This window comes from Eufriesea mexicana, unplaced genomic scaffold, assembly GCF_001483705.2.
Source record: "Eufriesea mexicana isolate 0111107269 unplaced genomic scaffold, ASM148370v2 scaffold294, whole genome shotgun sequence".
Lineage (NCBI taxonomy): Eukaryota > Metazoa > Arthropoda > Insecta > Hymenoptera > Apidae > Eufriesea > Eufriesea mexicana.
In genome coordinates this window covers 1727588-1753129 of record NW_016908489.1, presented here as the reverse complement: position 1 = coordinate 1753129, position 25542 = coordinate 1727588, and the positions used below count along the sequence as shown (strand labels likewise).

The 25542-nt window shown below is 49.5% G+C and overlaps 1 protein-coding gene across 2 annotated transcripts in view; it reads right to left on the bottom strand.

Moving 5' to 3' along the window:
* pnt (ETS transcription factor pointed) overlaps positions 1-25542 on the bottom strand; it is a 173110-nt gene that overhangs the window by 737 nt on the left and 146831 nt on the right. The window contains exons 5-9 of one of the 2 annotated variants that reach the window (XM_017912022.1): positions 23828-24031; positions 19101-19367; positions 653-853; positions 265-573; positions 1-164 (exon numbers count right to left, since the gene is read on the bottom strand). In XM_017912022.1, the coding sequence (XP_017767511.1) occupies positions 1-164; positions 265-573; positions 653-853; positions 19101-19367; positions 23828-24031 (1145 nt within the window). The remainder of the gene's footprint in view (positions 165-264; positions 574-652; positions 854-19100; positions 19368-23827; positions 24032-25542) is intronic. The other variant, XM_017912023.1, reaches the window with a different exon arrangement.

Sequence of the window (25542 nt, the reverse complement as noted above, 5' to 3'; positions counted from 1 at the left end):
GAATGCCGGATGATGAGACAGGTGTTCGAGGGGGCCGACTCCCCATTGATCGCCGCCAACGCCGCCACCTCCACCTCCGCTTCCGCTTCCTGGAACCGTCTGGAATGGCGTCGCGTCGTACTGTCCGTATCCTCCGCTCTCGCTGTATCCTTCATGATAGCGACCTGTTGCGAACCGAAGATTACTCTCGTTAACAAAACAATCTTTCAAGCAGGGTCAGCCGTCTCTATCATCGCCGTGATGCACGCGATCTCGCGAAATTACCTCGAGGATAATTCTTAAACGACGACGGCTGATACTTCGGCTCGAGGTGAATTCCACTGGTGCTGTAAAATTCCGGCGAGCCGTCCAGGATGAAAGGATGCGGCGGCTGATGATCCTGCGGCAGACTGTGATACTCCGAGGCCTCGTCGTAGCCGGAATAATGGGCCGGAGTCATGTAGCTCTCCGTCGCGGCCTGACTCACCCTCAAGTCGCTCTCGTTGGTCCCTGTAGCCGCGAGATCGTTACCGCTCGTTAACCCCGCTCCGCCGCCCTGCAGGTGCTCTGTTATATGGTGATTGCTGTAGTTCGCTATAACAATCATCGAGCAAAATCGAACCGATCCTTCTTCGCATCTAAATTAAATCCGTTCTTTCGCAAGGATGCTTACACTCCGTTTTCAGCTGGTTCAAGTTCCGTAAGTGTATATACGCGTTGTTCGCGTTGCTGTTGTTGTTGTTATTATTGTTGCTGTTCGGAGTACTGGAATGAGAGTTGGGCGCTTGAGCGTTATGGCTGTGGGGCGGTGGCGAGGTTTCATCCCTCTGGTTCTCGTCTTGGCACACGGGGCTGCGCAGATGGTTGTAGCCACCTGGAAAACACAAGGAAACAGACACGGTGCATTAAAATCGGGACACGTACCTCTGTCATTTAGAGATTTATTTGCTACCCCGGCTCGTGTCTGAGGTCCTCGGTGGAATGTCGACTTATCTTCATTCCACCTAACCTTCGCTCTCCGTTCATACTCTTTTCTCCAAACTCTGTCTGTCGATACCCAAAGCTGTGTCTCAGGATCTCGCCGATCCCGCCGGAAACGGTCCTGTCGACGCGGACAGTTCACACAGGGTGACGTGTACGCGTCGACGAGGGAAAATCGTTGGGTGGAAGCTAACGGAGTGCACGCTGTCACGAGAGGCACGGAGTCTGCAGGGAGGAACCGCTGACACGTGGGCGGCGCGCATCTCGACGATTGGCCCGAGCGAACTCCGCCTATCCTCGACTTCCTTTCCTCGGCCACGAGAAACCCGTCGAGCGCGCGTCCATTACGGAGGCTGCGACCGGCTTCGTCCTCGTTCGATCGCCGAACAGCGCGATAACGATTGTTACGCGTCCATCCGACCGCTTAATAACCACCAGATCGAGCATCAGATTCGAGTACTCGAGGGGTCATTTCGAGTAGTCCCAGCAAAGTTGCGTCCCTCTCGAGTTTCGATCGAACGCTAGTTTACCGATCCAACGATATCGCAGCTTTACTCCTCGACACTCCATATTTCGCCACGAATGGCTGATTCTTTTAATTACCCGCGAGGATTCAAGCAACCTACGTTTACACCTACGTTGTAACCCCCGGCAGCCGATAACACCAAGATTCCCGAATTCGCAACGAAGATAACAATATATGTATCTGCTCGCGATTAGTCCCTAGATTAGCTAGATTTGCACCGGTTTTTTCCACTTTCGATCCGATAACCATCTAACTCCGAGAGCCCCGTTCGAAATTTCGATGAGCGCGGTATTAAGCGGTTTTTAAACATCACGATTACCGTGATTCGTTCTCCTGCTTAATTGCAGCTCGATCTTCCTGTTCGCAGAATCGTTTCGCGTCTAAAATTGCCAACTATTGCGAGCGACCTACCCGTGCACAGCGATTCCATGACATCCTCGATGATGTCGTGCAGGACAATGGCTTCTCGCGGATTATCGTAATCCAGTGGTTAAGTGTCGCGTTGCGTGAACAGTCGGAATTACAATGTGCACGATATGTGTGACCAGTCGACGTTCCCACACTTATCCTTTTTAACGGCGAGGAAAACAGGTGGCCCGGCACACTCGACCCGTAACGAGCGGCTATCGCTCGCGACACGACTGTTAATGGGTCCAATCGCGTTAACGAACTTCCGTGATCACCGAAACCGTATCTCCCGGATCGATCGACTCGACGCCGTACTCGTTAAATCGATCGTTCGCGGATAAATGGAAGCGTAATTAAGTATAAAGAGTTAGGGCACGCCTACTCGAGCACGTCACGTTCCGAGAAACGGCCCGGAAAGGGTAGCAGAGGCTGTTTCACGGAGACCTCGGAACTCTCGGATTTTTCATCGAGTTCCGTTTGCGTGATTGCGATCTATCGCATCGTTATGGCGGACTTCGATTTTGCTAACTGCCGTTTCAGAAGTGGAACGACAGTGGTTCAGTTGTGCAGAGTAACTGTAAAATTTCGAGATAATCGGCAGTGGGGTTGATGATCGGGACATCTGTCGCTGGCTCTTTAGCGTATCGATCTATAGATCATTCTCGAGTTCTTGTTTCTCATCGAGTAATCGTGTAATCAGAGGTAAAAGATACGGTAGAATTAATCCGTTGTTGAAATTTCTTTTGTATGTTTCGCTGTTAGAGATACAATAGGGAAATTAGCGACATCGATAAAAGAAAATCTTATCGAACGCAAAGGTTGTGATCGTATCGGAGTTTACGCACAGTGTTATCTCCGATACGGTAACGAGAGTAGAAGATCCGTAGAAGAAGATATTAATATCGAATATTGTATATCGTTCGAAGCAGATCTGATAAACTTTTCGATCTTTGGACTACGGTCACGAATCCCTCGTGCCGAATCTCGCGATCATAAATTACACTAATCTCGCGGCCATGATATGCTTCACGCGTTTTAACAGGTGCAGAATTCGAGGAATTTCTAAAACTAATTAGAGCAAGGTGTTAAACCAATACGAATCGATTAGCTTCGCGGATGAAAGGGTATAAATCTATATTAACCCTTATCGGTCGTAAGTTACTTCTCACGTGACAACAGTACTTCGTCGCTGCGGTCGTGCATCACGTGGGAGGTGACAAGATGGAAATTTTTCGCATATTTACCGAAACCAGCTACGACCTAGTGAAAACCACGTGTAAAAAGCTAGCGATCGATAAGGGTTAAATATCCGAAGTTGAATATCGATCGAGTGTCATGGCGTTAAAATTTGGAAAATCCTCAAAACTTTTAAAGCGAGGTTAATTATGAATTCACTTTGATCTGCGAATGGGTCACGCGAGACGCCATTCGTTTGATGAAAACTAACCTAAAAACCACGAGAAAAATTACCTTTAAAATCTACTAACTAATGCTACCTCTAAAATCTACTGGCTAATATTTATCTTGGTGAAATAAAAATTTTACATAAACCAAGAGATCAGAAGCTATTGGATTGCCATAGATATTTTGACTCTCGTATAGGTTTTGACTGATTAATTCGATTATATTGACATTTTCGACTAATACCGTGGTGAGCTAATAATTTTACATAAATACAGGGTCCACTTGTAATTCAACTGCAGCGAATGGTATATATCGTTGATTGGTCGTAGGTAGGCTAAAAAATCGTGAATTCAGGCCGTCTTCAGGCGACTTCTCCGACGTGGAACCTCTCCCTCCTGACCAGACACCACCGTAAAGGGTCAAAGAGTGTAACGACACGCGGAATTATCATAAGTCCACGCGGGTTCTCATACGGTTGGCGGGCAAGTCGGTTCGAGGAACGGCGACGTTAATGGGGCCCAAGGGACGGACCCTTGCGCACACCACCTACACCTGCACGAGTTGGCGTGTAGCTGCACCTCGCACCCCATTTCATGGACGGTGAGCGTGGGAGTGCAGCTTCGAGTCGGCCCTCACGGCGTGGCACGCACACGCGGGCACACGCGTGTACGTGAGTGGAACACGTACGCAAAACCGTGAACACTTTGCCGGTGTGCTTCTCCACGAGGTACATGTTTTCATGCTACCTAAATGCACCCTCTTCTCGCGTTCCTCCTTCCACGCTCCTTCCTCCTCTTCCTCTTCTTGCTTGTACCTCTTCTTCTACTTCTACTTCTTCTTCTTCTTCTTCTTCTTCTACTTGCACTTGGCGGCCGCAGTCGTCGCGTTGAACCGCGACTCCGAAAGGGGGCAGAGCAACGAAACTATTCCGAAATTCCTGAGCATTCAGGCCGCGCGTTTGTTCACACGGATGAACAATTGGAGCCTGAGCAAGCAACGATTCTTTTCTCCTCTTTCGCGTTTGTCTCGATCGCTTTTCTTCTCTCTCGGCCCGTTTTTTCTCTCCCTCGTGTTGGCCCACGGTGGCATACTTTTGGGCGGTTCTGGAATTTCGCGAATGGGACCTTTAAACTCTCAGACGACCGGGGTCCAAGATCTTTTTCATCTCCGATTTTTCCACCAACAATGGAATTCCTCGCGCCCCTGATATACGATATCCGCGTAATAATCTAACGTCTGGGCTTTTAATTACCACGAGCAAGTGTGTTCTTTAATTCGCGAGAGATCTCACAGCGTGTCCTCCCGCAGGAACTTCCGTCGGGACGCCAGACAGGATAACGGAGGACTGTGCCGTGAAATTTGACCGAGACGTAGAAAAAGCGTGGATTAACAGAGAGGAAAAAGAAAAGGAGGAAGGTTTCGAGGGAGCAGAAGCTGCCAGCAGCCAGCTCAACAGCCAGCTCAACAGCCAGCTCAACAGCCAGCCGCGTATCAGCTGTGGAACAGGTGCCGAGGGCTGGTCCGCGAGCAACGAGTAACGGCGAAGCAACGAAAGGCAGCCAGCAAAACGTGGTCAGCAACGTCGGCCACGAGGCACGCGCCAAATCGAATGAAACGCCAGTCGGCCTGCACAGCTGCTGCGTGTATATAAGCCGCAGGAGAAGAAGAAGAAGAAGACGACGAAGAAGGAGAAGAAGAAGCAGGCCGGCGGCCTCTTGAAAATTAAAACCTGCCCCGCGAATGCTTTCAACGCCGCAAGCCTATTATCTCTTTCTTTCTCCCTAACTCACCCATCCTTTCTCTCTTTCTCTCTCCGTCTATCCGCTCTTCGACTTTCCTCGGCCCGTATCGGAATCTTTCACGTTTCATCGGAAGACTCGGTGGCACTTTGCAGGTCGACGCTGAACCCAGCCAATGCTATTTTACGCTATAAAAATAGCATAAAAATAGTTGTGCCAGGTGCATTTAACGTTGACGATTACCTAATTGGACGTAATAGTTACCGAAATAGCGGGCAAGATGTACGTGGCATGATTCATTGATATTTTTATACGGTCTCGTAGATAACAGCGTTACGGTAGCAAGCGGTAACAGGGCAGAGTGTCTTAGAGTAAAAGATAACCTAATCGCGTATGGGATTATGCGAATTAATCGACTCGGGCGGCTAATTCTGGCGTGGCTTAAATGATAGTTTCTTCAACTCTGATTAAACGTTTATTAACGTTATCGACTCGGTTAGACGCGTGTCTGTCTATCTCTCACTAGACCTAGCTTGATTTTCGGTTACTGGACAGTGACACAGGTTCGATGCCAAGGCGTCTCAGCGAATACTCGGCGAGTGTTCTAACGCGAGGGAACCTCGGTTCCACGAGAGGCCGAAGGGGAGAGGTACTCGGAGGAAATAATAAATTCGCTTTCGCGTTAGTTGCCATGCTCTGAGCTGCTTTGTGTGCGAATAAGCGACGTTCGAGCTTCATTGTAAATTCAATGACGACTCGTGGCTTTGATCGTACCACGCCATCCTCGTTCACTTTCCCTCTTTTTATCGTTTCTGCCTTTTCGTCGGGATTATTCGGTTATGTACTCTTCATAGAGCTGCGAGCAACCCGGTGTCTCATCCGTTTTGATGCATCGTTCTTAGAATCTCGCAGATGCACAGTGATAAAGGCCGAAGGAGATAACGGGCTACTCCACTCTTTCTTCCACATTTTGCCGATTTTCTACAGATAATTTTTATCGGCGCTTTGTAAGATCGTATACGAATCTCTGATAATGATATTTAATTAAATCACAGCGACGAATCATCCGTTAATACGGAGGGTTTAGTGCAGACAGAGACAAAAGGGGAGCTTGATCCTGCGCGCGAAGCAAACGCGAAAATCGACGAATTTTCACAGTGAGAAAAATATGTGATTAGGATTGGATTAAAAAATTTCAGCAAAAATGAATGTCACGCAATAACTATGAATGCATAATGGGCGAATTGCTAGGGATCAGTAACACAAGCAACGATACGTGATCTACAGGCAACGAATTTTCGCAATGAGGAAAATAAATACTTAAAGTTGGATTAAAAATTTCAGCGAAGAAAAATGTCACGCAATAACTATGAATGCATAATGAGCGAATTGCTAGCAATCGGTAACACTAGCAAGAATACGTGATCTACAGGCAACGAATGTTCGCAATGAGAAAAATAAATACTTAGAGTTGGATTAAAAATTTCAGCGAAGACGAATGTCACGTAATAATTATGAATACATAATGGACGAACTGCTAGCGATCGGTAACACAAGCAACTATATATGATCTACAGATAACAAATTTTCACAGTGCAAAAAGTAAGTAATTCGAGATGGATTAAAAATTTCAGCGAAGAAGATAAGTGTCACGCAATAACTGTGAATGCATGATGGACGAATTGCTAGCGATTGGTAACACAAGCAACCACATATGACCTACAAACAACGAATTTTCGTAGTGCAAAAAATAATTAAAGTCGGATTAAAAATTTCAGCGAAAAAGATGAGTGTCACGCAATAACTATGAATGCATGATGGACGAATTGCTAGCGATCGGTAACACACGCAACGACACATAATCCACAGACAACGAATATCCACCCTCTTTTCTTCGTTTCAATACAACCATGACATCGAAGATCGAATTCAAACGTTAATTTTATCCATACGAAAGCCTTCGTTGCACTAACGCGTGTCCCAGTTAGAGCGATCGTAATCAGCAATAAAAGCTGACTGTAAAAGCCGATCCACTGTTTATCGATCATAATAATTACAAGAAAGAAGAAGACAATGTCGCGAAGGAACGACGACGACGATGATGATGATGATGATGATGATGATGATGATGATGATGATGAGGAACGCGAGAGGCGTGCGCGTAAGAACACGGCGGCAATTGTGCGATAGAACGGGGCTGGCAGAAAAATAAAAAAGAAAAAAAAGTCGTCCTCGACGGCAACGAAATCGCGCATTGTTCGGTAGACCGGTGACCTGCGAACTCTCCCACACTCCGCGCGGCCTGCCTCCGCGGCCACGACGGCGACGACCACGCACTGGTGTGCGTGTGTTTTTTCAACCAAAACGACGTATGCACGCGCGCATTACGCGGAAATGCGTGGAAAATTTTCATGCGACGCGCGTCCTCGCGGCAATTTTTATATTTCTCTACCACTCGGTTTTCTTCCATCGTGGCTACTCCATCTTCGATCCTACATTTACGAGCCTTCGTTTGGGTTTCAAATATGTCGCCAATTCGTGAGAAAATCCATCGATTTTGCATAGTCTTGTAATGAACCATAGGTTTGCGACAATTTTGCCAAGTATGTTGCAGATCAATAGTGATTTTAAGTCCCAATAAGTCCCGTGAATCTTCCCTATTGGCAGGCGACTGTCAAGAGGTCGTGCTTTGGCATTTGTTGGTTCATAAGGACCCTCTATTTTCTGAAAAGGCTCAATCTTAAACGCGGTACAGTATAGAGGGCACCATGGTAACCCATAAGGACACGTGCATTCTTAAATATCTGTATAAGTATATTCGTATCGTATCCCTACGCATTTTGACACCGAACTACCACGATCAAATGACCAGTGACTGAGAAAGCAGTAGAATCTTGAAAAATTGAAGCAATTCGAGGTACTGAAAGATTAATTACGCGTATACTGAAAGAAATATTGCAAGAACGAGTGGTAAGACGATAGAGTTCAACGAGAAATTTTAAATGACAGTTTTAAAAATGGTTATTTAACTCTTTGGGGCACGGTTTTTGATACACCGTGGGGCCTCCTCGAAATATTGCAATAGCTGCACACGCATAGGTTTATATTTCGTCTTATTTACGCAAAGCAGTTGGTCATACCTTCGGCAAATGTTATAAACGTATTCGCTCGTGTTGGCAACATTCAGCATGTCAGTGAAGGTTCATCGATCATTGCGAGCGAAAGGTTTATTGCGACAATCTTTCTTTCCTGGTTTTATGTTTTTGCATTATGCGATTCCTTTATTGGTAAAAATATACCAATTTTGTTGCATTTAAAACGCAATCAAATTTCCGTGCAACATGGGTCTATTTTATTATTCGAAATCCTGTGCAGTAAGGCGTTAAGTCATGGTAGCCTTAGTGTTAACAATTTTATACAGAATTGGCAATTTTATACAGAAACTATATCACGTCACCGGCTATTATTTTGTAATCCAATCATCAAAATCACTTACACACGCAATATTCTATGTTGCTTTGGGTTTTATAAATTGAAATAGATAATGCAAGTGCAATAACGAGTTAACTCGTCATCGGTCAACCACGTTTGGGCAGGAAAGGACGAGTTAACTCGTCATCAATTAACAATGTGTTAACCCTTGGCACTCGACGATTTTTTGGCTAAAGAAGAGCAGGAGTTCAAAGATTTCCTACTATATTTTCTACTATAAAGCTGACGATATTTTTTGGTGCAATAAATAAGAATTCGTATAATAATTAACACATAGGATCATTTGGTTTCCATACCTCGCAAATTTGACGTATTAACGAGTACTGATCTTTAAAATTTTATCAAATGGCGACTGAAGGGCGCCCCCTTGAGTGCAAGGAGTTAATAAAGCCCGCAATTTCATTCGAGAAATTAAAACAGATACACGTTCCGATCCTTCGTATTTGGAGATGCATTTAATCCTCATTCGTTCCTGACATCGTCGTGCAAAATGGCGGAATTCGTATGTAGTATCGAAACAGCCTGTAGCTGTTTGATACCCTCGTATTTAATAACCGACAAAGATAGTCGGTCACAATGTAGTCATTCTCGCGCGATTGTTCGCGATGCATATTTATCATTTTTTCCATGCTTCCGGTCGCGATTTCTCGAACGCGTTTCTTCGGTGTTCAACGAACGACCGTCACCCCGAAGCGACTCGCATCTCCAACGCGATCCGTCCTGTGTCAAATTAATCGTGACCCGCGTCCATCGGTCAGTGGAAACGCGACGCACCAAGTCTGGCACATTTTTCCTGCCAATTCTCGTGGCAACGAAGCCCCGAAATCATCGCGTATCGACCCAGGGGCCTGTTTCACCGTCGAAAACACGATCGAGCGCTCGTTTCCATCGAGGCGATACCGCAATAATTGCACGGTTGCGCGGGCAAATTCACGGCGGTGCTGGTTCAGGGAAATCTCGCGTTCCCGCGAGGTGTATCGCATGCGCGATCGAGGATCGAGCTTCTTTAAATCCGATCGCGGCCATCCGTGGCCGCGGAGCGTGCAATTCCGACCTTGCACGCCACGGCACCAGGTTTATTGGCAATTTAGCATCGGGCCACACCTAGCTGCGAGGCGACGTGCATCGCGAACAAAAGAAGCCCCGCGTTAAAAATAACGATATAGTTACGGATCATTATGCGGCCGAGGTACAAACGATTATTATCGATCGCTGTTTCTAGCCTCTTTCTCCTCCCTTTCTCTCTTTCTCTTCGCCCCTGTCGGACATGTCACGGATGAGGTTTCGTCCAGGTGACGCGGACCAGCGTACCACCGATCGAGGATCGATCGAGCGAAAGCCTGGATCGACGCAAATTCGTTTCGATCGTCGGCCAGTTTACATCCACCGAAACGTTTTCGTCTCGTCACACCGGTAATGCACTTTAATGCAATCGTAGACGATTGACCTTGGTCAAATGGCCAATTAACCGCACACCGTGGCGGCACGAGCGGCACGAGTGGCTGAACGAGACGCGTCCAGCGACCACTGGGCGAAAACTTTGATCCCCTGGACGAAGATTAGACCCTGTTGACGGTGGACCACGATGGAGATCGATTAAACCTAGTGTCTGTACCGAGTCAGCCTCTTGCGTCCAATTACACCGGCCATTGTGGTCGCGGTACGCGTTAAGTGTGTGGAAACCAAGTACTCGGTTTGTTCCACCAACGTCCAGACGATTTATCGAATCACGTTACAGAACGATGAATGAAACTCGGGTGGGAGGGAGCACCTGTTGGCAACATCGGGAATCCTGCAATCTCACGAATAGATCGCTCGATCCGGTGAAAAACAACCGTGTGCGAGAGAAAAAGTTACCCTCGAGTCACCAAGTAGTGTTCCTCGAGGTGTCTGAGTGCAAATGTGCCATGTAAATTACTATTGTCCTTCGAAACGGCTGCAGTCTCGCGGGTATCGAGTCATCATCGACAGTCCACGTCGACGTCCATCATAGTTGGAAACAGTAATGGCGTCTTATCAAGAACGGCGATGCTATCGTCGGCGAAGCTCCCTATCCGAGCGGACCTCGAAAAAGCATTCCTACTCCGAAGTTGGGGGACTCTCCGATTAATTACCAACACACGACTCCTTGGGAAACGTCCCTGGTGTTCGAGTTAACGAGTCCTGAGAACTTTCCTGAGAGCGCTACTAGCTAACATCCGTGAAGCCTACCGATACCCTAACCAAACTTCTCAGTTCCTCTTCACGAGTACCTTTCGATCCACGTGGAAATGGGGGAAAATTGCGACGGGGTGGTGATCTCGACGCGTAATCGAATCGGTCGAATCGAAGGGGTCGAAGAAGAATTCTCGCGGGTACCTGGCGTGTGGGTGGTCGCGTCCAAGGTGACCGGCGGCATGCCGGTGTTCCGCGCGATCGCGTGCTGATGCGGAGTCTGGTGGTGCGGATGGGTGAGAGGCTCCGTCTCCTGGTACGAGGGATAATCGGCGTAGAACGGTTCGTGGCCTGTCATCAGCGTGTCCAGCATGTGGAGCACCATCTCCGAAGATGCAGCGGCGCCGCTACTCGTCGTCTGACCGAGTGGATCCGAGTTCCCGTACGTGCCGACGATTATGGCCGGCGCCTGCCCCGAAGGCCGCGACGTCTCGACGCCCGCGACGCCCGCCGTGACGTCCCTCTGATGATTCCTCTGCCGCTTCTTCTTCTGACCGGTGCTGCTGCTGCTGCTGCTCTTGCTGCTCGCTCGTCGACGCGCACCTACTCGCGCCGATGCACGCGCGCATTCGTGCAGCCGCCTCTCTCACCGCCACCCGCCGTGCCGTGAGAAACGCGATAGGCGAGATCAGGCTCTCAGGATCGGGCGATCGGGCAGCTTGGCCGCTGTTTTCCAGGAACACCGCAGACTTTCCTCCACGGACACCACGATTCGCATAGCTGGCTCCGGTCGATCGGGACGATATCGGCGTAATCCCAGGGTTTCTACGCGGGTATCCTTGATGGTCCTGCGAGGACGGTCGGTGAGATAGGTGGTAGACTACGAGTGCAGGTGGTATCCGAATAACGGCTGACGAGTAGACACTTTGCGCGAGGAACCATCGGTGGTTCACGCGCAGATTTGACGTTTGTTCCGAGATGATTCGCAATCGGCGTGAATCATCCACCGAGACGCACAGTATCACAGAATCGCGACCGACTCTCCGATGATTGCCGCGATAGACACACTCTAGCAGTCGGTATCGGACGACGTACAGTTCCCTCCGCGGGTTTTATCGGTATCTCGATATCCGGTGGATCCGAAGAATCTTCCGAACTCAATAATCCCGGGGACTTCCACGCTGATCGTGATGCGCGCAACAGGTGTTCCACGGGGTGGAGACGACCACCCTCGAGGGATGAACCCTCGAGTCTGCTGTAAAACTGGAAAATATACTCCGGAAGTAACCACCACTGTGTCCCCTTGAACTCCGATCGTGATATTCGCACTGTATCCACGAGGTAGGAACGAGTCGCACTTGAGAACTCCGAGTGGAGACGCGATCGGTGGGATTATTTTCGAGGAACGATAGCAACTCGCGACAGCGATGGAAAGAACGACGCGGTACGTCCGTAGAAGAAATACGCGCAGGTTGAAAAAATGGACGAAGAGGCGCGAATCGTGCGTAGAAGAGAGCTTCCTCTCGCGTGCACTCTCCACTTGACGTGAGCGCGCGTGTCACTGTGACGAAGCGCCGCGCCGTTTCCGCTCTCCGGTCCTCTGCATCGACCCCCCTTCCGTTCCTGCCCCTCCCGACCGACGCTCCCCTCCCGCCGGCCACGAGCGTTATCCCTCCCTCGCCCCGCGAACCCGCCGCGATTCAACCAGCTGCGGACTGCGTTTCGTCCGCCGCCACATTGCTGGTCTCCGTTGGAGGTGGAAGGGTCGCCCGGTGGGGATAACGGCGCGCTGGTGGGGGAAGCGGCCGGCGCGGTAGGGACGCGGAGTCGCCGGGTGGGGGAAACGGAGCGGCGGAGGGGGCAGTGGGGGAGGGGAGGGGTTCACAAACGCCCCCTCGACGCTTCAACCACCTGCTACCACCGGAGCGATATTTTCTGCGCGATTGGGAATGTGCCATGGATTTCCGCGAGAATGCAGAGCTTGCGAGTCTCCGGTGGAGAGGTTAAGTAGGTCCTCCGAGGCGAGTAGGGCAGAGAAGGTTCTTCTCGCGGCGAGAATTAGGTCCTTCGTCGATGTCTCTCGAGGATGCTCCCAACTACTCGTCGTCGCCTTCTCACGCAGCCCGAGTGCCTTGATTTATAGCCTTCAGTCGTGCTTCTGCTCACGCATACTCGGCGTCGTTCGTTTTCGGGAAACTGGGGAAACGAGGAGTTACGAGCATCCGTAAAGTGGGAATTAAGAGTCGAAAATTGGACAAAACTGGCTCGCTTTAAGCTGTCTGACGTCGCGTGGTTGGCGTAGGGGTGTATACGTGAATGTTAATCGTCGCGGATTTGTCGCTTCGATTTTGGTTTGAACAAGCTCCACACGATCTCGCGTCTCGGATTACGTCACCTCGGCTAATTGCATTTTAATTCCGAGTCTTTAGCGTTCGTTACGGAATCTTTCCTAGCGAAAGCCACCCGGGAAATCCGAATCTAATCGTCGAACGAGTTATAAATATACCGCGACGAATGTAGTGCCTCGCATGAGCAACGAAACGTAAAATATTTCTGGGACTCCCTGGTACCTCGAATCCTCGATAACCCTTTGGTCGAATTGTCTCAGGATTTTATAATATAGCGATTAATTTCATACTAGTAGCGATATCTCCGACATCCTTTGATGGCTGAAATGCACCCTGCGAATCGTGGATTGCGCGCTGAGACTAGGGAAAACGTGGGGAAAACATAGGGAAAACATAGGGAAATGAAGGTTGGAAGAAAGAAAAAGGAAAGGAAAGAAAGAAGAAGCGGTAGATAGCGGCGCTGGCGCTGGAATACGCTTATAATACGAGGTCGCAACTCGAAGGGCCTAGCCTATTTTTGAGAGGGGGCTGGCTGGGGAGGCGCAGAGAGACCGGATGCCAAGAGAGGCGAGGCAAACGGGGGTTTCTCTGTTCGGCGGGCTCGCACGTGATGCAGAGGGACCGGAAGCGCTCACTCCCCTACGCCTCGTGCCTCTCGCTTCTCGTATAGTCCGCCGGCAATAGTAATGGGACTTACGAGCATCGCACAATAAGGACACGAGAGTTCGATGCGCCTTGTGCCTTCGTTTCTCCGCATGCTTTTACCGTTCGTGCGAGTTGCTGCTGCTGTTGTTGCCTTCGTTTCTGTCTTCGTTTCTGCCTTCGTGCCTACCTTCGTCCCTTCCTTCGTTTCAGACTTCGTTTCTGCCTACCCCCAGCTTTTGCACCTCCCACTTTATCCTGTCCCCTGGTTTCCTTTCTTCCACACGCCCCCCCTTTATCCTCGCACGACGTCCACTTAACGGGGTTACGCGAATCGATATCTGATCGATACTATGCTTGAATCTTGCCAAGTATCCGGTAACGTTTCTTCCTGACGAACGCATGATCCTCGAGGAAAGTTTCGTCGGAGACTCGGGACAGGAAGTAGGAGGACCCAAAGATAGGACGCGGTATTATTATCGAAAATTTTGGTAAAGACAACCAAAGGCACTGGATTATTCGAGACTCGCAGCCGAGATCCGAGAACCGAGAGAACTGGAAGCCCAGTTCGGGGAAGATCGAAGATCGAAAGATCACTGGAGACACGAAATACCCGAAACTCGCGAGACCTCGATAATACCCGGGCATAATGGGGGGTTCGTATCGTAACGTACTCGCCTGTAAAGCGGTCTTGCAAGATTTTACAAGTTTCCTCTCTCTCTCCCTCTCCCGTTGCATCTGTTCGATTTCGAAGGCTCTCGAAGTGAGCAACAATACCGGTGGCACGCACGGACACGCACGTACACATGGAGAAGCAGAGCCAGTCCGAGGAGGCTGCATTTAGGGGTGCATTAAGGGAGGAGCACTCGAGGACATTATAAAACTATCTCGCTGGCCGGAATATTGGGGTAGGACTCCTCCCTCCCTTTCACCGCGCTGCCTCGGCTTCCGGTTGTAACGTGAGCTTCCACGCGTTCTATCCCTCTCTCTCCGACTCTCTATCCGTCTCTATGCCACGTTTCTCTCCTCTCTCGAAACGAGCCACCAATCAACGATCGGGAGGACGAAGACGATTACTACTACGACGACTAGGATACGGACCACGACGACCACGACAACGGCAACCACGACGACCATGACGACCATGACGACCATGACGACGATGACGACGATGACGACGATGACGACGATGACGACGAACGACGTCGTCGAGGGCGAACGTACACGGACAGGAAGAAGGGACGAAAAAAAACATACACATACACGGCGGTCGTGTCGTGAGTTCTGAATGAGCCAGAGGCTTTGTAGGCCCCCGAGGCGGTGTACGAACTATGAATGAACGAGTGAATGAATACAACCTGCGCCACAACCATCACCCCCGTCACCCCTTGTCTGCACGCCTTTTCCCTTCGGCCATGGTTTCATCCCTCTACGACCCTACTCGCAAGATCCTTCATCCCTCTTTACCGTCGCGTTTGTTCCACGGCCTTGCACGATTGTACAAGCCTCTTACCGATGGCATATGCTCCCTTTACCTCGCGACACCTCTCCCTGTTAGGGAGAAACGATGATCAGTGGTAAACGACTCGAAAAAGATCACGGGGAGGGTTACACGCGGATTATGAAGCGAAGATGGCGCGAGATAGGCGATTGATCCGTCCCCGAGGACCACTCCGGAGGAGCTTGCGAAATTACATGTTCGGCGCAGAGTGAAATCGCTTGGAAAACTATGTACGGGCTAATGATATATCAATACCTAGACCCAAACATCTCAGACCTTCCTCGCGACCCATAGAGCACACCGCAACCCCTGTCTCTATGCACCTCACGAAATTCCCTGGAACGTTCGGATTGAAAGCCTCGTGGCTGAATCCTTCACCCCCTGCCTCTCCATTTCCGATCCTCCGCAACGCTGCTCGACTCGTTTCGACGACATCCAATACCCAAATATCTCGCATCCCCTTCGACGCAACCCCTAGGGATCGCCGCCCATCGGCCCGATGCCGCTTTTAATGGCACACGTGCGGCCATAGTTTAGCGCGAAGAAAAGGTCTAGAAGAATATCGGCGAGGACGGTGACGAAGGCTGGTGTGTGGCCGTCTAAAAAGCGCTGGTCGAGAGGACAACGAGAGAGGCCAGGGCAATCAAAATGCCGTATGGACGGTCTCGGTTAGTTATCACGCGGTGGTTGCTTAACAAATAATCATTGTACTCGTCGGCACGATTGACTAACCTTTCCATAAACGTAGCGAATGGCGTCACGATGGCCGTGCCTTTTTTGGTCGGGTGTCAGTAAACCGTAGGGAATCGCTTTTGCGCGCACGGGATTCGACACCGACTCTAATTTATGCACGCGCGACCGCGTGTGCGAGACCAGAGCCTCTGTGTCCGTGCACGTGCGACGAGCATACGTGACCAACGGAAACGAGCCGAACGATCCTCGTCGATCGCTATCCTCGAAATATCATAGAACGTTCCACTGAATCGCCGTTAGATCGAGCTGGCTGATGAAGAAATTCGCATTATTCGCGGGGTTGATTCGCTGTTCCACACGTTCGTTCGATATTCGAGCGACGCTTCGAGTTTCGAAAGCCAGAGGAGAGAACCTTGAGACCGTTGGGTTGCGGAGGCATTTCGAGAGCTCGGGATGATATCGGGGGCTTTCGAAACGTTCGAAATTCGCGCCGCGGCGCGGAGAGCTGTATATACGGGGAGTCCCCCTTACGGCCGTTGAAATCTAGTTGGCGTTGTTATCCTCGAAATGGCGGTGATGCTAGAAGGGACGAAAATAGAAGGAAGGGGTGCATTTGGTAGCATAGGAACCTCCAATGGGGGTACTTAGATGGCACAGGAACTTTTATTTATTGGAAGTCGAGGATTGACCGAGTACTTGCGAGAAAGCCCTCGAACCTTCTTCGAGTAGGAATCCATCTATCGGCGAGGGTGAGAACGACGGTCGTTACAGAGCTTTGCGCAAGCGTAACGCAACGTTTTCCTGGGATCGAATTTTCGGAGATATTCGAAAGTGACAGAATTTATTGCCACGATCCCGTACCAGGATCCGTGTGACCGGGTGCCAGGTTTAAAATCGTAGAAAGATCTCGTTCGACCGATTCTTCATCGGACTTGGCGAACTGTATCGCGATACTCGTGTGCAGGTATAGAACGTGTCGTTGCAAGACGACCAACACAGGCGACCGTATAATAGACTCATTATTTCTGCTTGCCGGAGCACTGTTACGTTATGTATCGCGGCTCTTCGAGGTCTCTGGTTCGACTCTCGCTTATCCTCGCTTTCGACCTCCTCCTCTTGGAACCGATGTATTACGTTACTCCGGCGCGCGCGTTCTCCAACTTTTCCAACCCAGGGCTCCTGGTATAATTCGTCCGATTATTCCAACCGTTCGTTATATCGTTCATTCAGTCGCTTCGATTCTGCGGAAACAAACCGCTCTACTACCTTACTACTCGTTGAATCATCGCGCGGGAATATAATTACGAGCTCCAAGCGCGACGAAACTCTCAACTCCGAGAGGAAAACACGCGGTTTCCATCTTGCTCGCTCGATCATCGAGTCATGTGGATTAACGATTTTAATAAACGTTAAATTTGCTGTAAATTTGCTCTAGATTTCCTCCGAATCGAGCATTCTTCGTCGCAAGTCCGCTCGGTCAGAGCGCGAAACTAGGAAGGGAGTGACCGAGAGGCGCGGAGGAACATCGTGCATTTTTTATTGGACTAAACGCAAGGATGTCGAGAGAGGCAACGGAGCCCGGCGTCGTCTCCATTGTCCGCGGCGAAGCGTGCAGAGGGCCCGACTTTCCCTCGTTCACCCACGGTCACTGCTGCAATGACGTAAGGCCCCCGGCTAGGTAATTGTTACCTACGCTACGAACGCTCGCCTCATAATGTTCTTCTCTGTTCCGTTCTATTCGATCCGGCCACGATTCCCTGCCGTGTGTCCAGCACGCGTGTTCTTTCCACGGACGTGTCGCTGATTCCGCTCGATTCACGAGAACCACAAGTTTCGGACATGTCCTGTTAATTTTCTGTAAAACATCCCGTGTACCTGTCCGAAGTGGTATCTACCAGAATATCCGGTTCGATTCGTCGCATTTCGAGGTCTCGAGTTTGAGTCGGGGTCCATTTTAAGCGAAGTTCAAAGTTACTAGTTTAATTCTACCGCGCGTCGACAGATGGCGCCGCGGTGGATGAACCGAAAATGGAGGAAGAGATAACTCAGAGCCGATCTATCTCGGATGAATGAACGATGATCCACGCTCTCCAGGCGAACGCGGAGTTTTCCATTGTTCGTCTGTGGAACGAGGAGTCCTTCGGCTGAATGGGTTGCGTCAGAGTTCAGCCGATGAAAACGCGGAGAATAAGGTGAATCACGGCTGCGCGAATTGCGCACCATGAACGGGGCCGCGAGATATCGCAATCGCGAACCCTTCGCCCCGTGTCAGGTGGAAGTCCCGGTTAACGAGCCGACTTCTTTCAGCCGACATCGCGAAAACCCTCGGTGAAATCGCGTGGATTGTCGCTGGCGAAGCCTGCCGCTCGTTCCTCGCCAGGGCAGGAGGGGGACGATCACGACGAAACGGTTAAACGAGACGCGAACACAACGACGATAATGAGAGACTTGTGGCAACAACACGTGCAAACGCGGCGTGCCGAGAGATGCTATCAGCCACCCTGACGTAACAATGAGAAACTCCTCTGTGCCCGCCACTCGCAACGCTTTCCTTCGTTCGTCGCTTGCAATCGGGGAAATAAATAAATCGGCTTGTCGCACGCTGGACTTGCCAGGCTCTTGCGTCTTCTTCGTCTCCGGCCTGCGTTTCTGGCCAGCGTTTCCCAACCGGTGTTAATCTTCTATCAACCATCGTCCGGATAGAGAGTCGCATCGACTTCTCGGGCACCGAGTTTCCCTGTACTTTGGACGTCGCTTCGGTTCAGGTAGACAGGACATGTCTCTACACGAGTATCGCGCTTAGGTACCTCGGATCGGAGTGCCTCGATCGACCCGGGGGTTGGGAAACGCTGGACAGAGCACAACAGGCAGGAATAGATCTCTACCTTGAGGCTACACCTGACGCTGACAGGAGGAATTCGACGCTCGAGTCCATATTGTCACCGAGAGTTTTACAGGGGACCGTCCGGGAACAAGGCTGCTCCTTGTATACCGGTAACCCTCTTCCAATTTATCACTCCTCCTCGAAGGATAGGAGGACCTATGTCTTCGCTTCGGACTACGTCTCTCAACGTTGATCCATCGATACTTACAACGGTCACTCTCATTTCCATACATCGACGTCGACGCTAAGTTACTCGCAGAGGAGAGCAGAGACCCTACTATCCTACTATCGTTGGTCCGTCGAGGAAACTGGAGCAGAGGATAGATGAAAAGAGAGAAGAGAGACTTACCATCGTCATGATACTGTCTCGAGGGCAGAGAGACCGCGGTGGAAGGTGGTTGCAACGGGGCCGCCGGTTGGTTTCCGGTGCTTTGCGGCCCGGACGAGTTCGAGATGGCGGAACTCGCAGGCGTCGCTGGACTCTCGTGTTCCGGCGTCGTCGCGACCTGATGCGCCGCGCTCTGGTATCCCAAGAAATCACCTAAATCTGGCACGCATACGCTTTCGTACATGTTGCCCGGCACGTTCTCCAGAGAGGCCTTCGCCGCGTCGACATCTGGATGGAAAACGGAACAAATTCCTCAGTTCGCCACGTTCTGCCATTGCTTTTCCTCCCGACTGTTCGCCGGTGATCCCTCGTTCCTCGCTCTTTTTCTATCTTTTCTATTACCCCTTGCGTTCTTTTTTCGTGGAGGAGGACTATCAGATGGACGGGAAAATTCACGGAGTTCGGGATAAGCTTTGTCCGGGAGCGTTTCTCGTTCTCTCGAGAGTACCCTTCGATCACAGACGTCTTTCACCAGGCTACCGCCGGTTCGTTAGATAGCAGACGGTTAACCCTTTCGCTTCGGCAGTTTAGTTCGCCGAAGTACCGTCACTGAACGGAAGCGCGCCAGAGATATGCACACTGTGCGTGCTTTCTGTATATACGTTTTCCTACGTCTTAAATAACAACTGTGCTGAATAAAACAATCGTATACAGATAGCACTTGCATACGCATCATTTCTAAGATTTGCTAGCTATAAACTTGCACGATATACGAGTATTTATGATCATAATTATGAACCTGTTCGACGCAAGCTTAATCTCGAATCTCTTGAATCAAGAAGAATTGCTGCCGACCTTTCGTTTCTCTTCAAAATTACAAACGCTATTATACCGCAGTCCAGAGTTATTATCTTTCGTTAATTTTCATGCTCCTTCAGGAAGTTTAAGAGACTTTCGAATCTTTATACCTGACCAGCATAATACTGCACGACTGAGTCAGCAGACCCTATCAATGGAATATGCATTCTTGCAAACAATTTCTCATAAAATCCTCAATTTTTTGGCAATAGTATCTCTTCGTTTAAAAACCAGATCTTAAATATCTAAGCAAATTGTTTATATCGACATTTGTACTGTACCTAACCTATATTCTTTCTCTCTGTAATCAAACTGATGTGTCTTTATTTTCTGTTTATATATTAATGGGTTCTACTACCCGTAAATTATTATTAAATAAATAAATATATGGGGTGCCCGTACCCAGGAGTCGTTGCGTGGACGCCACCTATGTGCGGCGCTCGTACTTCGAGGTCGTTGCGTGGACGCCATCTACATGCTCGAAGCGAAAGGGTTAACCCTTTGCACTCGGCGATTTTTTCGTTACAGAGAAATATAGCAATTCTTCTGGAGACTTCCTGTCATAAAGTCGACGATACTTTAAAAACGGTAAATAAGAAATCGTATTAATTTACGCAAATTAAGGGGTACAATTATTTTAGTTCGACATCCCACCCATCATTGGGTAATTTTAAATTTCATATACCAATTAAGGATCTTTAGACTCTGATTAAATGGCGAGTGGGGGTCGCCTCTCGAGTGCAAAGGGTGCCACGTTGGTCATATCTGACCGGTCACGGTTTCTCCTGTGACGCCACGGTGGTCATCGGTGACCGGAGCGTTTGGGCTACTTGTATACTAGAATTGTAAAAATTAAAGGAAAATTGACAGATGGTGCATTGTGAATATAACCACCAATTAGAAAACACTTTAAAAAGTGCCATATTGAACAATTAAAAATTTTTATCAGAACATCAAAAACATATTAACACTTAGCCGACCGATCGGGGAGATCACCCATTTTGACCTTGGCAACGCGTTTCTCGTTTTCGGTTATTACTTGCACTACCTCCATTTGGAGTTGTTCGCGATTACTGACGAACTGCAGTATTGCAGAATTCACCAATTTTTAAGGCCCCTAAGTGGAAACCGTATAGTTCGCACTGGGGCGTGCGGTCGGCTAAGTGTTAAAACAAATCTTGCATCCAGTGGTGCATTTCCGTGGCGTTCTGAGCGAAACACGTAATTTCGGCGTGGCAGTGAAGGGGTTAAAGAACGATTTGGTACCATTTGCGACCGATTCGTCAACCTGCTGCTCCTCCGTCGCGAGGCTACATTGTTTACGCTAACACGCTGTTTACACACGGCAGCCGCAGCAACGCGGGAGGAGTAATTAATGTTTGTGCCCGTAGTTACGCGATTATAGGATTCCATGTGATTAAGCCAATTACGTTCACAGTGCGGCGGCGTTAGCCGCGCGTGCAAACTCGGTCCCTGTTTTTACCATTCCGGTGCAAGAGCACCGCGAACGTAATCGTGATGAACGATCTAGCCGTGCTCCATTATTACGGCCATTATTGCGAAGGAGACGATTGCCATTGGCGTGATTCATCGGCGAACCAAACGATTCTGCGTTTCTCGCCTTCATGCGAAAATCATCTTCCTTTTTACCTCCCTCCTGGCCCAATGTTCCCCGTTCCGGCGACCGGAACTAGGAAACGGGGTGAAACTCGTCCATCCACGCGTCTGCAATTTCTCCCTCGCTTCGCTTTCGAGAGAGACAGAGACTCAGAGGAAAGAGAGAAAACGAAAATTGGAAATCCAGAGTTGCGCAAGGGAGACGAAACCAAAAGAAGGATCGCGGGTTTCGCTCGACGATTCGACGATTCGTGTGTGCATCGGGAGGATGCAGCTTTTTAGTTTCCACTTTTTCCTCCTTTTCTCTCTTTTTCCCCCTTTTTTTACGGCGCACGAGAGAGTTTCCTAATATCCGTTCTCGTTCGCGGAATCAAAGCGATTACCCACGCTATGTCGCGTCTGCGCGCGTACACACACGCGCGCGCGTTGAATCGCGATTGGCCGCGGATCACGAGCGTTCTTCCATTGTTTCGCCACTGGTACGAAAGAGCATCGATAGAAAAGAAAAAAAAAAAAAAATAAAGAGATAAAGATAGCTCGGCTAGGATCGCGAATCGATCGGCGAGTCGATGCCGAAATGTCGTCTGGTTTCGAGGCCGATATCGCGTTGCGTCGTGCTTTGTTGTCTCTCTTATCGCGCGACCATATCTGCTCCACTATGATGCTCGCTGTTATCTCGAATAATTATCCTGCCGCGTCTCATTATAGAGCCTCTACTCATTGTTTCCCGATAACGCAGATAGCCCGTATCTATAGCAGACTGTTCTTGCTATATTTAGAGGCGCAATGGTGCTTCTTCCTTTTTATCGTTATTATCGTTACCGTTATTGTAATCGCCGCTGTCGTCCCTATTTATCGTTTACATCGGCGCGAAACCGGCGAGCAATGGGAGCCGTCGCGCGATCGGTTTGCTCGAGGTACGCCTGACAGCGGCGCATACCGCGACACGCCATAAAATCCTGCGCTGCGCGAGGCGTTTTTATTAAATTCAGAATTAATTGGTCACACGGTAGCGGTAATAAGAAGAAAAAGATGGCGGCGCGGATAAAAATCGGATTCGTCGGGGTTCGTGTTACGTGTCTAATCGGGCCAGTCGATTGAATCGCGGTTTCCCCGGCGATCAGACGACACGAATAATCGATGAGGAAGTACGGGCTTTTACTTAACGGGAATTAAATCATGGGTGAACCTCCGCTTCCTGCCCGGATCATTTCATACCCTGTCCGGCTCTGTCTTGCCACCTCTTGCCCCCTCCCGCTCGCGCCCTTCCTGTTCGTGGCGGCCGCCGGCGAAGATGTAGAAGTTCCAGGGAAGCTTCCTTCGATCCGCGATATACGATACCACACGCGTAACGACGAGGAATAAGTATCGCGAGCAGACGAGAAACCGATCGCGACGAAAGATCCTGCTCTGCCGAGGAAACAGGGGGAAGCCGAAGAAAGTTCGCTCCTGCGATTTTTCCATCTCCCTTCGATCCTTCCCGATCTCGAGGGAAACGCCTATCAGCAGCGAAGTATTATCCTTCGATTTCCACCCTCCTGCCGTAAAAATCCGCCCGGCCATTGTAAAGGATCCCGGCGGCCTCTCTATCTCGTAATCGAAACACGAGCGGATTCCCGGGCTGCATGCACGGTCCTACGCATCGAGGGCCACGCACGTACGTAGAACGGTCCGAAAACCGCCTAAGTGGCCGAGGCAATGGCACGGGAGCATTCTGGTGGCACAGGATATCCGGAGTGGGAGTTTCTATGGCGTGCGGCTCTTTTTTCCCCATTCTCTCCTTCGTTTCGAATAAAAAGTGCCGATTCAACGCTTCGAAACGCTGAAAACACGAAGCTCGCACACAGAAAGAGAGAGGATACGCGTCTCGCCTCCGCGATCTCGTCATTGTTCCCCTGCCTCTCTTACCCTCCCCTCTCTCCTGCACCCTCTACCTGTGCCTGCCGTGACATCGCGATTTTACGGCAATTCGATCCGTGGTTTTGTCCACCAGACTATGGGATGTCCCAAGGAAAACGACTCTTCCGCTCCAACCTGCTTTTCCTCTCGCGAATCTCGGAAAATCGACCGAGGTCTCGGCTCTCTGGACCTTGTCTTGCTCGTCTTTCGAGCAAACTTCGAGATTTTTTGATTTAATATTCTTTCTTGCTTTTCTCCGATTCCGTGGAACGGAAAATCGGAGACTCGACGATGGCGATCGAGTTCCTCCGCGAGTTCGCATAGAGGAGTCGAGAGACGGACGCGTAACGAAGAAGCAGGGTGAAGTCACGTACCTTTCTGCAGGATCTCGAGGTGTTCCCACAGGATATCGCCCATGAAGGCCGGAGCACGTGCCAAAAAGGATTCCTTCCCCATGGCACAAATCTGCTTCCCCGTCATGTGCTGCCAGGGTTGCATCGCCACACCCTCCAGGGAGAACTCCCCGATTGCCCAGTGCAGCCAGTGAGCGACAGCTGCTTCCGACCATTGCCTCGGATCTGGAAAAATATTATCGCCCAGTTGCTTAATCGCTGCCACTGCTCATCTTCCTTGTTTTCCTGTATCTCTCACTCGAGTGAGCAATTATCTATGAAGATGTACGAAGGCCCAAGGCTGGAGGAGTCCGAAGGTCTTTATTGCAATTACTGCTCTTGGACTCGAAGGATTTGACAACCCTCGAATATCTCGCCATAGTCATAAGTGTTTTAAACGTGAACAGTCTGAGACGCTGACTAATCACGTCGTTTATTCTAAAGATCATTTTTACCTAGAATCTGTCAAAGATCCGTCAAAGATCATGGAAGAACTTTGCTAACCTGTGGTTACGTCTAGAATCTGCAATTAACAAACTATAATAAGGTGAAATGAACAGTAGAAGTTAAAAACGACGAGTGTATTTGTACTGTGCATTCGGGAAAAGAAGGCACAGCGTGTTTACATCCTCGTGAGTAATTGTCTCTGCCAATTCTCCCTTGATCATAAGGAGTGACAGCTATTGGCAGAAAACTGTGATCGATGATCTTTGTTGCGTCTAGAATCTGCAATGAACCAACTATAATAAGGTGAAATGAACAGTAGAGGTTAAAAACGACGAGTGTATTTGTACTGTGCATTCGGGAAAAGAAGGCACAGCGTGTTTACATCCTCGTGAGTAATTGTCTCTGCCAATTCTCCCTTGATCATAAGGAGTGACAGCTATTGGCAGAAAACTGTGATCGATGATCTTTGTCACCATCCTCGGCCAATACCGGTCACTGTCTGTGATCATGAGAGTGTCAACGGAGTTAATCAGCCGCGAGTAACCCGTGGTTGCAATTTTAATCGCGATTAACCAACTATAACAAGGTGAAACGAAGAGTAGAGGTTAAAAACGAAACGTGTATTTGTACAGTGCGTTCGAGAAAAGAAGGCACAGCGAGTTTTCATCTTCACGACTGATCAACTCCGCTGATTCTCCCTTAATCACAGGCAGTGAAAGCTATTGACAGAAAATGGTGACCAATGATCTTTGTCACCATCTTGGACCAACACCGGCTACTGTCTGTGATCATTGGAGTGTCAACGGAGTTAATCAGCCGTGAGTAACCCGTGGTTGCAAGTTTAATCCGCGATTAACCAACGATAATAAGGCGAAATGCACAGTAGAGACGTATAGAGACTCTGCTTCTACTGTGCGTTCGAGAAAAGAAGGCACAGCGTGTTTACATTCTCTGCTGATTCTCCTTCGTCAAAAGGAGCGACAGTTATTGGCAGAAAACCGGTGACCGATGATCTCTGTCACCATCTTCGGCCAATACCAGTCACTGTGCTCCTGATCATGCGATTGTGATCAGAATTGATCAGCCGCGAGGATGTAAACGCGTAGTGCCTCCTTTTATCGAAAGCGCTGTATGTCTACAAGCAGAGCGGTATCATTGTAATCGGTGTTGAAAGTGGCGAGGAATCCGGGGATAATTGCTCGATTTATCAAAATCGATGGGTGAGACGATTTCGAAACGTATTTATGCCG